This window comes from Xiphophorus hellerii, chromosome 22 (genome assembly GCF_003331165.1).
Source record: "Xiphophorus hellerii strain 12219 chromosome 22, Xiphophorus_hellerii-4.1, whole genome shotgun sequence".
NCBI lineage: Eukaryota > Metazoa > Chordata > Actinopteri > Cyprinodontiformes > Poeciliidae > Xiphophorus > Xiphophorus hellerii.
This window is the reverse complement of record NC_045693.1, coordinates 6,021,751-6,036,475: the sequence shown is the minus strand read 5'-3', so window position 1 is coordinate 6,036,475 and position 14,725 is coordinate 6,021,751. Positions and strand designations below refer to the sequence as shown.

The following is a 14,725-nucleotide window of genomic DNA, read 5'->3' as shown; positions in this document are numbered from 1 at the left end:
CCGGCATTGATAGTTACATGGCATTTCTTCCTGTTTTGCTCTGTAAAACTTAAACCAATGAAGGCTATTTTATGCACATTTTTTCAAAATTTACTTCAAGAACTCATAATTTCATGCAATAAATTTCCTGTAGTTCAACATTCTTTGCTGTACTTTGCAGGTACTATGTGGGATGTAATGTAAGTTGGTGTCAAAACTTCAGCTATTTTAGGTTTGAGCTTCCTACACTGCAAAAACACAAAATCTGACTACATATTTTGGTTTAGCTTCTAGTGAAAATATGTTAGTACGCTTTAAATAAGGCAAAACTAACTTACAAGTAAACTATCATGAACACAGGAGCTTGTTTTAAATCAGTAATTCTTTACTATTGATGAAAAAAATACTAGTTCCAGTAGCTAACTTTTTCACCCATTTTACAAGTGAAACAAAATCTGCTAGTGTAACTAGCACTTTTTAATAATAAATATTAAGGAAATATTGACTTCAAACAAACTCCTGTATCTTAATGAAAAGTTACTTGCAAGTTATTGTCTCATTTCAAATTTTCTAAGATATTTTCACAAGAAACTAGACAAAACTTCTTGGTCATGTTTTGTGTTTTTACAGTGTAAAACAAAGAGAATATGTATCATCCAGTTTGATATCAGAACTTGCAGCCAAACAGATCTCATATATTTGTCACTGCTGCACTGAAAATGCAAATTATCCATTATTTTATTAACAGAAACTTAACCAAAACCTAATCTGAGAATTTCCCTGCGGTAGGATTATGAAGAAGCAGAAGGGTCTGAAAACAGAAACCTCTGACCTCCAGAGTATGCCTTTATTCCCACACCTCAGAGAGCATGGCGTACTGCCCCCTCCTGGCCATGCCGATGGACAGCAGGTCATAGACGGAGGTGGCATCCTGCAGGCTGGTCTGGCGAGCCTCGACCTGGTCCGGCAGTCGGCTGATTACTGCTTCCCCGCTCGTCTGTTGAGACAAAAACACAGAAATCAGACTATAAGAGACTGTTGGATGTTGTCCTGCTGCTGTAGCTGGACCATGCAGTGAAGGATAGGAGTGTGTGTGTGTGTGTGTGTGTGTGTCTCACCATTGATTCTGTGATGAGCAGCAGCAACACAGCCTCCTCCACCACGTCCTGTGGACAGAAGCAGCTGCCAAGAAAAAAAAAAACAGGAAAAGCTCCAAAACAGGAAGTTTATTGCTCACACAAACACAAACAAAGACGGAGCGACTGCGGATTACCGACAGTGTCTGGTTTCTGTTTCACCTGTGGGGCTGCAACACAATACGGACCACCGCGTATGTATCCCTGCACAGCATCATCTCAGATGTCACACACACACACTCATGTCCTACTGAAGGACACAATCCCGTAGACAACATCACAACCTTTTATGAAACAACTACGTGAAGATAAAAAGCAATCATCAACGCTGACACACGGCTGTTCCTCCGGGGGGAATTCGGCTCCTCCACGCCTGCTAATCTCAGACATGGATTTAGATCCTCACTTATGATAGTGTGGGCAGGATTAGTCATGTGGCGGTGACTAAGTATGGCTCGTGGGGGCCTGAGCAATGTTTGCAGGATCCCTCCAACGAGCGAAACGCAGAAATGAAGCAGACAATGAGTCTGATGTGCGAATCGGATAACAAGATTGTGCTTTTAAGATGGGAAAGAATGTCTGTTTTGATCCAGCACTGCAAAAACACAAAATCTTACCAAGTATTTTTGGCTGACGTAAACTGCTTGTGTAGGGAAATAAAAAAATCTATTTCAGATCAGTTAAACTTGCTAATAAATAGATTGAAAAACAAGAAAACTAAGAATATTACACCCAAAACTTCAGTAAGTTTTAGTTAGTTTTATAAATCCACAGCATAGTTCCAGTAAGTTAGTTTTCCCCTATTAATTACAATTTTATTTTCAGTTATCAGAAATGTTTTCTCACTTTAATTTTTTTTGTTTTAATCTTAGTTAACTGTAATAACCTTGCATCAGTGAAGTATTAAACCCAGATACTGAGCCCTCTGTAGGTCCTGAGGTCAGACTGAGACTCCTGGGAAATGAAGGGGAGGCGTACCAGTCTGTGGCGTAGCGTTGAGGCGGTTTGAAGGTGGGGTACATGGCGTCTTTGGAGGCGGCGGCTCCCTCTCTCTGGAGCCAGACTGCGGGCGGGGGGCCCAGTGGGGGCCAGTAGCTGTCCTCGCTCACAGAGCTCAGCAGCACCTGCGCTAGCTTCATGGCTGCACACTGGCATGCAAAAAACAAACACGTTTTTAATGCTCCAACAAATTCAGTTAGAAATCTAGGGCTGGGCGATACTGCTGGCAAACTTATCACAATATAAGCATTTCATATCAGCCGATTTTGATAGTTATTGATTAGTTTTTTGGTTTGTTTTAAATGTGTTAGATAAATTTATCCACAGTTTTTAATTCTCGCTATTGTGTTTTGTATTTTTAAGCCGTTGAGGCAGGGTGGCAAAACCTTAAACTGCTGCTGTGCCAGTTAGTTAGCAAGCTGTTGCTAGGTAACCAAAGTTGGGTGCGGGGGAGGACTTGAAACTGCTTGGTACCCAGCAAGGTTATTTTAGCTATTTAACTAACCAAAATGTGAGTTAGTTGATGGCACCAACACTGCAAAAACACAAAATCTTACCAAGTAAAAGTTGAAATAAGACAAAACTAACTATAAAAGTAACTTTTTTAGTCTTGTTTTAAGCAAATAATTCCTTAATATTGATAAAAAAGTGCTTGTTCCACTGGCAGATTATTTTGCTTATGACAAGACATTTTTCTCATTTTATAAGTTAATTTATCTACTAATAAGAAAAAGTACTTTTTCATCAATATTAAGAAATTATTTACTGAAAACAAGACTCTATATCTTGCTGAAAAGTTACTTTTAAGTTACTTTGTCTTACTTAAAGTGTACTAAGATATTTGCAGTAGAAACTAGACCAAAATGATTGGTAAGATTTTGTGTTTTTGCAGTGAATCTTGCTTATCTGGTTATTAGCTGCCTCCATCTCCCAGAATGCTGTGCAATTCTTGACTGTAGTGCAGTAAATATTCTATCCTACTAGTTAGTATTATCTATTGTTATTGATCATGTTTCTGTCGTTATTGATTTACCGGCCAGCCCTGCAGAAATCACACCAGATTCTTGTTTTAAACTTTTTTCATCGTAATGATTCTAGCATGAGGCATTTGTTGCGTTCCTCACCTTCCTGAAGCTCTGAGACCCTCGCGACTCCACCACCCTGAGCACCCTACGCAGCTGGTGGGCGCCCTGCGCAAGATGACTAACACACACACATTGGGCTTATACTTTGGTTTTAAAGATTGACTAAAAATAAATGAACACATAATGGTTTTCAGGTAACATAAAACAGCAGGAAATCATTTTCCATTAACACATGGAGAATCAAATTAAAACTATTGACAGTCGATCCTAAACACCAGGCCTTCATTAGAGAGAGCTGATAGATTTTTTTTAATTTAATGCAACACTGACACCTACCGGTTCAAAACTAGAGTTGCATTATTTTCTTTCTACAAGTTTAACCTCAACACATATTGAAAGAGCAAACAGATTTTTACAAATTTGCTGCAACTTTACATTAATAATTCATGAAACTGCACATAAAAGTATCTTCCAAAGGTTTAGAAATCCTTGTTAATATTTTTTAAATTAAATATGTTTTTGAAATTAAATAAATATCATGATAAATACTTTTTCAACTTCTTTCTAACATATTTCCTGTACAAAAACAAACAAAACTCAGGTTTGTGCAACAATACAACATACACTCCTTTAAACTACTATTCTGAATGCTAAAATTAAATGATAAAAAAGGTTCAATAGCCAGGTTTAATTCACAAGTAGGGCTGAAATGATTAACCGTGATGAATCAATTATTGAAATAATCATCAACTAATTTAGTAATCGAGTATACACACTCAAAAAAGGCAATTTGCTGAAGAAACAACATATTCATAGCAAAAATTAAGCCAGTACAGTACAAAAAATATGTACAATTTGCATTAAAAAAAAACAGTTTGTCTACAAATATGTACACCCAGGAAATTATTACCAGATTACGGTTGAGATTTTCACATGCTGATCTGACATACATTGAAGAAATTATGTCATTGCATTTCAGGCAATAAAATGTTTGTTTACGTATTTAAAAGGGAACTGAATTACTAGTTTACTTGCATATTTTAATATATTTCCAATGTTGTATAATATCAATTTGCCTCAGTTGAGGTCAGAGGATCTGACCTCGGATCCGCCAGGGGCCCCTCCCTCGGCCGCCACCTATCACACACTGAACCCGACCCCTTTGGCCCCTCTCATAGGTGGTCGGCCCATGGGAGGGGGGGCCCATGTTTCCTCTTCGGGCTGAGCCCGGCCGGGCTCCATGGGAAAAAGCCCGGCCACCAGGCGCTCGCCATCATGCCCCCCCTCCAAGGCTGGCTCCAGAGTGGGGCCCCGGTGTCCCGTGTCCGGGCGAGGGAACACGAAGTCCAAAGTTGTTTCTCATCGGGGTCTTCAGGCTGCACTTTGTGTGGTCCCTCACCTAAGACCTGTCTGCCTTGGGTGACCCTACCAGGGGCATAAAGCCCTAGACAGCATAGCTCCTAGGATCATTGGGACACTCAAACCCCTCCACCACGATAAGGTGGCAGCCCAAGGAGAGGCTGTATAATATAGGAGGCCCCGGGGAAGACCCAGGGAAGGGGAAGACCGAGGCCACGCTGGAGGGACTATGTTTCTCGGCTGGCCTGGGAACGCCTTGGGATTCCCCCGGGAGGAGCTGGAACAAGTGGCTGTGGAGAGCAAAGTCTGGGCCTCCCTTCTGAAGCTGCTACCCCCACGACCCGGCCCCGGATAAAGTGGAAGAAAATGGATGGATGGGTGGATGGATGTTGTATAATATGTTAAGTGTCTAAGCGAAAAGTCTGAAGAAAAGAAAATTTCTCCAATTAAAGTGACCAGAAGTCGTAAAGCCTCTGAAAGAGAAGGTTCCTGATTCCCAAGTTACTTAATCAATTACTTAATTAGTTGACCATTATTTAATTGATTGATTCATCAAGATTGATACAATTAATCTGAAACCATTAATCTGAATCAGCCCTAGCAGAAAGTCCCTCATTTTTAAAAAAGTGAGACTGCAAACTTCCATCTGTAAAACTAGAAAAAGAAAATGTTATACTTGTGAAAACTTTTTCAGATAGTGTAAAATTTTATTGATTTCTGCTGCACTCACCCCCTCTGCAGGAGACAGAGGTAAGCGCTCTGCATGGCTGCCTGCAGGAAGTAGCCCAGGTCAACGTCACCAGCTGCAGAAAAGAGGCTGCCTTTGCCCATTTTGGCGTGTGGAGTGCTTACCATCTGAAAACATAAACTCTTTAGTAAACATGCCAGCACATCATGCGAACCGTGCATTTGTGAAGGTTCACCTTATCGAGCTCCTGCAGGAAGGACAGAGCTGCGTCACACGCCTTCAGGAAGCAGGACAGACTTTCCTCCTCTCTCTCCGAAAGACGGATACGAGACACGGCAGACAGCGTCTGGTGGTCCAGAGAAAGACCTGAAACATGGTTGATCAAACAGTTAGAGGAAGTCGAATGTAAAGAAATGTATCATTTTTAGGAAAATCTAAAGTTGGAAACGTATTTTTCTCTTCGAAAGTTGATCATCTGCCTCCATCACTACAACCTCGTCCTTGCACATCAGTCATATTTGAATAAGTTGGTGCTGCTCCGTCATGCAGCTCGGCTGAATGAAGCACTGTTCACTTTATAAATTAACTTGAGTGTTTATATTTCAAAAAAGAATCACACAAACAGCATTTTTCATCTCACACCATACTCTGGGCAGTTTCTCGTTCCCGTTATGGGGTAGCCGCCATCTTGTCTTCTTCTATTTTTATGATGATTGGCAAACAACTGAAGGTGAATTACCGCAACCTTCCAGATTGGAGTATGGATCAGATGTTTTATTTACTATATTCTTCACAAAATACCCGTTCTTCTTAAAAAGAAAAAAAAAACTTCTTTAAAATATTAGCCGTCGTCTTTGATCAACAGCTCCGCTTAAGAATAACCAGCGGCGCCCTCTGCTGGACGGCAGCCAAACTACAACACTAAAAGAAGGTCTAACCTAACGGACGTTATTAGTTAATCGATTGGAGCTAATTTTGATCTAATGTATTAATCGACAATTAATTGTCTTCTTCCCTAACATAAACCCAACGTATGCTCTTCGTTTTGTTCTCTTTTTACACTTTTATGGACAAAAAGTTAAATCCTCTCACTAATTAACGGAAACATGCATGTGCATTATGCATGTTCTGTTCTGTTTTCCTGATTGTTTGGGTTTTAGCTTTTGGAACATTTGAATTTTGACTCCATACTCCTTCCTGTTTTCCTCTATTTCTGTTGTTTGGATGCATCAACGAGAAAATAAATTTGCCTCTATTTTTATTTCCTCAACTCACAAGTCAAAGCAAGGACTGATGGACATAGAAAACAGAAAGTACAAAATGTACTTAAATGTAACCTCAGGTATACAAAGGCGAATTCAAAAGCTGAGAGTGAAAAACTAAGTACACCCTTGCTATTCTGATAGGATTTAAGAAGGAAGGTCCCTTCCAATGCAGTAGTTAATCATCAGTAATCATCTGTGTTTTTTATTTTATTGTTATTATTTTTAGCATATTTCTTTTTGGCAGTGTAGCAATCAGCATTATTGTCTGAGTGCCAAGGGAGAACCCTTAAGGATTTACTTTCACAGGTGCAGTAATATGGCTTTCAGGTGCTTCATTTGATGGACAAAAAAACTATTCCAGCGTAATAGAGAAAGAGGTGGGTCAAAAAGTTAAAATAAGGGAAGAGGGAGATAATAAAAGAAAAATAAAGAAGGATAAAGAGAAGACAAGATTAGCACCCAAGAAGTCTGCTTCTATAGCTGCAGAAAGAGGAAAACCACAGAAAACCACAGCTACAAACATGTGCTTACATGACAACAAAATCACTGTAAAGTACACGATACTAATTAATACAAGATATATTTAATGGCAGCCCAAGATAGAGTATATCTGTAAACTCCTGACAAATGTGCTTTATCTTAAATGCAAAATTTATCTATTTTTTGTAGTTTTGGCTTAATTACTGCTTAAACTGTGTCATACTTTCACTAAATGGCATTTTTATTGAAGTAATCGATTTCTTAAATAATCGATTAATCATGATTAATTTGATTAATCGTTTCAGTCTTAAACACAACAGGCTTTTATTAGCATGCTAATTTACCTTTAGACGTTCATTATTTCTTCTGTGCATGTGTTTGCAGACCTCCACACAGTGGATACACAAACAGAGAGGAAACTGACGTCCCTGGAAGACCAGATGCCCAAACTGGACTGATTATTACAAATATTCAAAGAGTTCAAGAACTTTCCAAGACGGGAAGAAGCCAGAGGCGCTGAGCAACCTTGGGCTCGACGCCAAGCCAAATCAAATAAGCAGACAGCTGCCAACTGTCAGACATCATCCATGTCTGACTTGATTCCCACAGCAGCTAGTTTCATATCCCACAGAGAGGCCTGAGAAAGAGCCAACGGTAAATATAATTCAGGGGGAATCAAAACAAGCAGAGGAAATCTAAATCTGACAGTTATTGGTGTAATATTCCTTAATGTTTCATGAGCATGAGGTCATGTCCGACTATCAGGAAACGGAGAGGGGGGTGGTAACGACATAATGATGATGAGTGAAACGAGATTACACCGAGTCCGGGTGTTGTGTTCTGTGAATCTGATCTATGGCGATCGGAGTGTAGCGACGAATCTCCCTGACAAAACGCCAAAATACTTTACAACTTTACCCCAAAACTGTCACATTTCACTCTCTGATGCGACGTTAAAGCAAGAAAAATAGGATTTCTTTAACAGTGACAAGCTCAAGTTAGGACTCAGATCTTGGAAAAACACAGAGCGTTCCTTGACCCGACTATCTACCCGATCAAGCTGATGGTTTCCAGCCGTGTCCCATCTGCCTCGTAAAATACTCGCCATGCATCTTAGATCCACATACAAGGTCAATTTGGTTTTACTCCTCCCATAACTACCAGGAAAGGAGCCTGAAGTTTGGTTTGCTTGTTCTTTTATAGATAGGTTGGCTTGAAAGGTGACTGATGAACGCTACAGTATAAAAATGAGGTGACACTCACAGGCGTCCTTCATTCTTACTGCAATTTCATATAGAATAATTACACAAAATCATATATTTCCAGCATTATGTTCTATTAGATTTAATGATTATGGCTTACGGCTAATATGTATATTTGTATTTTACAGATTTGAACCAGTGAAGCTAAATCGATGCCATTTGAGGAGTTCTGGATGGAGCATATTTACAGACAGGATTTGTCAGTGTGGGGCATTCTGGGTAAATACAACTAAAACAAATGGAGAAATGACTCGTGGTATTTTACCAAATACAAAAGAGAAATCCTACAACCGCTAAAATCTGACACTACTCAATTTTTGTTTACATTTTGTGAAGAAGAACGTTGCGCCCAGTATCTTCTGAGGTTTTTTATGTTGTTTCCTTCAGTGGTTCTTGGTGCAGCACCCCCCACAGGCGAGGAGGGGAACGGGTTTTTCCACTTAGTTTGGTTTGTTTTACACATTGCAGTGTGAAAGAGAACTGCACCAGTAACAAAATGTAACAAACGTTGCAATTTTAGTCCCAAATCGAACCAAATCTACTGGAATATCAGGTGTGAAAACACAAACTAAATGGCTCTTTAGTTTGTAAAGGTTGCAGACCTGGTTTAGTAGAAGAAAAAATGTTGGCAGAAAAAAGAGCTCAAGCAACAGGGAAACCTGCAACCTCAACGGGATTTTGAAGCAAAGCCTGTTGAAGAGATGCTTGTTTCATGAAAGCTCTGAGCAACAAACCAGTTAATTGTGAGGTACCTTTAATGACGAAGGCCTCAGCCAGTAGGCGAAAGTGGTAGACGGGTTGGTCGTCCTGGGTCAGCTCCTCCAAACCCACCCTGGCACACATTCCCTGGGCGTCCCGGAACCGGCCTTGGACGTAGTGCACTTTGGCCATCAGCAGCAGAGCCTCATTCAAGTATCTGGGCTGCAGGAAAACCAGAAATACACGATCACACCAACGATGGCATGACAAAAGGTTTTGATTCTCTGTCAAAATATTTCCTGGTAGTTATTTCCAAATGATTTGAAAAGACCTGAAGATTAGACTCACTGTGAGGCGGCCTCGGCTCAGGATGGTGTTCAGGTAACCTTTGGCCTTGCAGAGTCTGCCCTGAGTCTTGTCCGCTAAAGGTGTGGAGCTGCGTAAAAGATGAATATTTTCCAGCAGGCACTCCTCCAGCAGCGCCTCGGCCATCAGCAGCGTGCCGTAATCATCTGCAGCGTGGGATTGAAGAAAGTCAAAAGCATGAACTGGGGGTCAGAGGTCATCCATTTCTGTAGCCAAAGAAAACCTTCTCTCAGTTTATCAAAACCAGAACTCAAAGCGCAGAAGAAGCATTCCTGAAACGTGGTTTCTAGGACTGGAACCAATGATTATTTAACAATTGATTAATCTGTTTAATCGATTGCTGCTGATTTTTCATTTCATTTAAGCCTTTTTAGCAATGTTATAAATAGATTAAAAGCAGCAAAGAAGTAACTAAATTTATTAGTTTTTTAAATAAACAAATAAGCAATTTATTGGCTAAAGTGCAATAACAGCATTTCTTTCTAATTTATAGCAAAGGGTGCAGCTACAACAAAAACAAATTTCTAACATCAACATGTCAAAAGCTCAGACTTGACTTGACACCAAAGTTAAGGAATAATCTGTTGATTATTTTTTAGCTTTGTAAATTAATAATTGGACTGCAAGAGTTGCTTAATAAGAGATTTTCTTCAAAAGCTAAAAAATGTGCCATTTGAGTTTTGGGTAGAACAAACTTTCAAAGGTGTTTTTTTAATTTGATCTTAAATGTAAAATATGTTTTTTGTGCAATTTTGGCTTAATTACTGCTCTGAGTGTGTTGTTCTTTTAGCAGATGGCGTTTTTTGATTCTATATAAGATTGATCGATTTCTAAATTAGTTTACGATTACTTCAATAACCGATTAATCACTATTAATCCGATTAAATCCGATTAATCGTTTCAGTCCTAGTGTTTTCTCTTCAGTACAGCTTCCATTTGAATTCTGCACATACAGTAAAAACTAATCTAACTCATGATATTAAGGTTTACAAGGAGGCAAAAACAACCATTCTCTGATCCAACCCCTGTCTGTGTAAACACACACGAACACACACTCCAGTAAAGATTTCCTGTTTAGCTCCCTCAGCCCGGGTGTGTTCTGATGCCAGCTCTTTGAGCCGTGTTTATGCTCAGATACACTTGACATTTTTGCTGGTTCGTTTATCAGCACAGCCAAGGAGAAACCTATCTCTGAGGAGAAGGTAGGGGATAAACACCAGGACGTGTTTTCCTCTAAAACCACAGCTAGAAACACAGAGTTCACCCATTTACTGAACCAAATGGTGATTTACTCTTCAATTTGTTGCTACAGGCTACCATATGTTAGTTTTCTACCTTTTGTTTGTATTTATCATGTTTTCTTCTCAAATTCCAATTTCCAAATGGCTTGATTGGCTAATTTTAGCATAAAATATGAGTTTTCTTTATATTTAAGCCACATATTTTGATGTTGTTCAAGCTTTTAATAAAAATCCTGCAAAAAAATAACATTTGATCTAGAAAAGCATAGAAAAATAACTTTTTTTCCGGCCTTAGTCTGATTTTGCCTATGAGTAGCATGTGTGCTTCTGAGGTTTCTCAGTCAGTTTTATTAGTTACAGACAAAAACAAAACAACCTAAAATATTAGGTTCAATATATAATGTAGTAAAAAGCTGACATCATGGCACTGGCTAACCATTTCCATTTTTATAAAAACCAAAGAGAAGAACCAGCTGCATAGCGTCATTTTTAACTAAAAAATCTTCTAGTAAATGTTTCATCCTCTTGTCTGTTACAATCTGAGCTTCAGTAAAACATGTTTGTGCATAAATGTGTCACAAATCTGTGTTTTTGTCCCAGTATTCCTGCCCAATGAGCTGGGCACACCTGGGGTTGCTAGGTAACAGCGCATTAAAATTTAACAATCAAGATTTTGTTTTTTAAATGATTCTTTTTCCAGACACCAAAAAACATGAACTTATTGCCAAAAAATGGTTAGGTGTTTTCTTCAAGAGCTTGGTCTGTTTTTAGAAGCAGTTGAGACTCAAGTGGAAATGTAAAAATTAGCAAAATGTGAAGTTTGTATAATTGCTCGATATTTGGAAACATGGCCAACACAGACGGAATGGCCATTACTGAAACTACAACCATAGGCAGACTTTAATTCTTAAACAGAGCAGAAAATCAATGTCAATATTCACAACTCCTCCTTCTGTTGGTTGATTAGCCCAGTTAAAGGTCTACTGGAGAAATCCCCATCAATGGGAGAAAGCCCAGACCAAGCACTGAAAGGAAATGTGAATCAGGCAGAATTGCATAGGAAGACGACACAGTTTATGTCACGGGTACAACTGACAGCTTGCACAGGAAGTTAACAGCCAGACCAATGCTGTTGTTTGTGAGCATAAAGTTTATCAGGCAACCAAATTTTTTCTTTCACCAATAATTATTGAAGCACAATATTTTTTTTATTTGGTTGAAAGAACATTTATCTGCAGATTTTGTTGCCGTATTTAAACTTCCCTTTCATTTCACATTATGTATGTTTTTGGAAAAGTGAGCGACTCAGTTGCACATCCTTTGGATCGTAAATCTGACATGACTATTTCTTATAACTGAACATTATTTTCTGCTACAGTCTTATCACAGTATACTATTATCATGATTATTATTCTTATTGTTCATCTTATTTTTTATATATTGTTATTAACACTTTAAAGCTGGAGTATGTAATTTTAAAATAAATTTGTTTTTTATATTTGTTAAAACATGTCAAGACAGTTTATGAGACAGATAATCTGTGAAAAGATTGAACTCTACCTCCTCTCTGAGCTGCTATTATTATTAATCGCTCCTGACCAAAAACAACCAATCAGAGTGAGGAGGCGGGGCTTATCGCTGTCAATCTTTCACATGTTCTTGCTGCTAAATGTGCTAATGACAGAGAAAAAAATTTACTGTTACAGGAAAACCGTTTATCTGCCATAAACGGTGACCATGCTAACTAGCCTGAGCATTCACAACATGGTATGCAAGAGCAAGTAGAGGAGAAACTGGGAGACGGACGGTGATTGACAGCGCTAAGACCCGCCTCCCGACTTTGACTGGTTTGTTTGTTTCTCATTAGCACTGGGAGAAGGCAGATGAGCTTAATTTTTTCACACAGTATCTGTCTCATGATAAATAAATACATTTCAATAAAAATATAAAAAAAATTATTTATTTAAAAAAAATAAAAATTACATACTGCAGCTGTAAGAACTTATTGTGTGAACCTTTATATCTGTTGCTGCTGTTAAACCTGAATTACACTTATTTCTAATTTACCACAGTGGAAAATTACCAACAGATTGAACTTTTAAACCCCCCTGTAGGGTGCTGGTTTGTTAGATCTACCAACTACTACACACTTACATTACTGCAGTTTTCTTGACCTCCTTTTCAAGACTGGATAAACCACTTAATAAATCGAAACTAAAACTTTACTATTACTACTTTGGGCAGGGTTGGACATTAAAGGATTTAATCATCGTTCTTCAGCAATGTTTAGTTTTTCCTCCTCCTAAAAGTAATATATTGCCAAAATCAAATTTAAAGTCATTCCAATATTTTCTCTGGACTTTAGATCATAAAAATTCAACATAACCTTTTAAAGCCACAGTACACAATGACGCCAAACCTAGCAGAAACAACATGGCTGCTTTTTATTGCTGTCAGAGTTGGGCGAAGGTTTAATATATGACCACCTTAACTACCATGAAGTTCCTCTATCTGAAGCCAACTCCTCCTGGTGCACCTTGCACACTCGCTGCTGGTTCAGCGAATGAAAACCATGCAAGCGCACAGTAATAGCACATTAATTTAACACCTGAGTGAACCATCAGTCCGTTGTATGCACAGCAACAGACGCCTGTAGTCAGGACACTCGAACCCATATTTACTCTGCATAGGCAGGTGCATTAGTGAAATGCCTCAGCCTTGCTTTATGAGGTGCAGAAAGAAAAGTGTGTTTGCTTTTCTTTTGTGGAATGATCTCGAGTGTAAAGGTGGAAAATTAGCAGGCTGGTGGATAAATCTGGTTTAACATTAAAGTGAGCGACAGAGTTTTTTGCTTATATGTGACACAGACTCTTCTTGTGTTTACTGTAAACTTCCAGGGAGAAGTTTTCTTTAAAGGGCAAGTTGTGATGCACGATTTTCACCGGTTTTAGCTGTTATTTGAGGAGGAGATCTGTTTAGGAGACCTTCGACTAATCTTGTTTGGAGTCCAAGGTCCAACAGTTGATAGTATGCTCACTGCAAAATAATACATATCAACTCAAACAGAAGGAAATCCTTAATTTTTCTTTCAAAATTAGTTAATTTCTAAAAAACTTTCTGCTTCAATTAGGAGATATCAGTGTCTGTTTTATCTAAAATCTGCTCCAATAAATTCAAATTTAAATACGGGTGAGAACCAGGTTGTTTTTCTCTAATATTTAACAGTGAACTGATCGTATTTCTGTTAATAGAGCAACCAGGAAGTGACGGGACTTGCGTGCAGCGGCTTCCCAGCCTCCAGGTGCGACCCGCGGTCACTCACCGTCCTCATGGATCCGCGCAGCGCGCATCTGCTCCACCAGCGCCAGGATTTTGCCCCACTGGCACTCGGCCCGGTAGCGCTCCAGCTCCGCTTCCAGCCGGACCTGGGTGAAGGAGTGCCGGGACGCCATGGCCGCTCTGTCCCGGTGGTGGTGGCCGTAGTCCCCGGACACGATGGGAGTAACTGCGGACTAACCAGGAGATGTTTGAGTGCGCAGGGTTGGGTGGGGTGAGGTGTCCGGGCGCGGGAAACAACAAACTAAATCCAGATTATTATGGTTTATTTATAAACTTTTAACGTAAACTTGTTGAAACAAAGACAAAATCCACTTCAATGTGTTAAAAATATTGATAGGAGTTTTATTTATTTTAGCAAATCAATTTAAAAAGTGAAACTCAGATTGAAATACTGCAGATTTCTTTTTTCTTTAATCTTTTTAATTTTAAAGTTTACGTCTTAAACTTCAGAGAAATTGCATTAAAACAATAAAAAATAGATATTATTACACTCCACAAGGAGGATAAAACACGATTATTGCTAAAAGAAGTTGTAGTTTTCTTGGTGGAAAGTTTAGTGGAAGGAAAAACGTGAAGTGGAGAAAGGTGAGCAAGGCATATGATGGAATAATAAAGCAAAATCGATTTAAGTTTGAGGATTGTTACTTGAAAACCAGGCCAACTTAAACTCAGATTTTTGAGCTTTATTTAATTTTTTTTAAGTAAAGTTCCATGAATTTGAGGCAACTTTTAAATTTGCCTCTAAAAATAGCAGATAAAATTCTTTATATTTATTTATTATTTAAAATTTTAATTAAGGAAGCCCTTAATTTTGCATTCATTTATTT

At 38.8% G+C, this 14,725-nt stretch overlaps 1 protein-coding gene and 1 long non-coding RNA gene across 3 annotated transcripts in view; one reads left to right on the top strand and one right to left on the bottom strand.

Moving 5' to 3' along the window:
* The window catches only part of LOC116713823 (uncharacterized), a 27,893-nt gene extending 13,979 nt beyond the window's left edge, over positions 1–13,914 (top strand). Inside the window, exons 3-4 of one of the 2 annotated variants that reach the window (XR_004337923.1) lie at positions 7,376–7,645; positions 13,811–13,914. This is a non-coding gene — a long non-coding RNA (uncharacterized LOC116713823). Of the gene's footprint in view, positions 1–7,375; positions 8,549–13,810 lie in introns of those variants that run through there. The other variant, XR_004337922.1, reaches the window with a different exon arrangement.
* Positions 1–14,725, bottom strand: part of ttc7a (tetratricopeptide repeat domain 7A) — a 51,343-nt gene extending 36,618 nt beyond the window's left edge. Inside the window, exons 1-9 of the mRNA XM_032554105.1 lie at positions 13,882–14,725; positions 9,301–9,464; positions 9,006–9,174; positions 5,482–5,612; positions 5,289–5,413; positions 3,239–3,317; positions 2,094–2,263; positions 1,098–1,161; positions 839–976 (exon numbers count right to left, since the gene is read on the bottom strand). Coding sequence (XP_032409996.1) covers positions 839–976; positions 1,098–1,161; positions 2,094–2,263; positions 3,239–3,317; positions 5,289–5,413; positions 5,482–5,612; positions 9,006–9,174; positions 9,301–9,464; positions 13,882–14,011 — 1,170 coding nt within the window. The 5' untranslated portion in view covers positions 14,012–14,725. The remainder of the gene's footprint in view (positions 1–838; positions 977–1,097; positions 1,162–2,093; positions 2,264–3,238; positions 3,318–5,288; positions 5,414–5,481; positions 5,613–9,005; positions 9,175–9,300; positions 9,465–13,881) is intronic.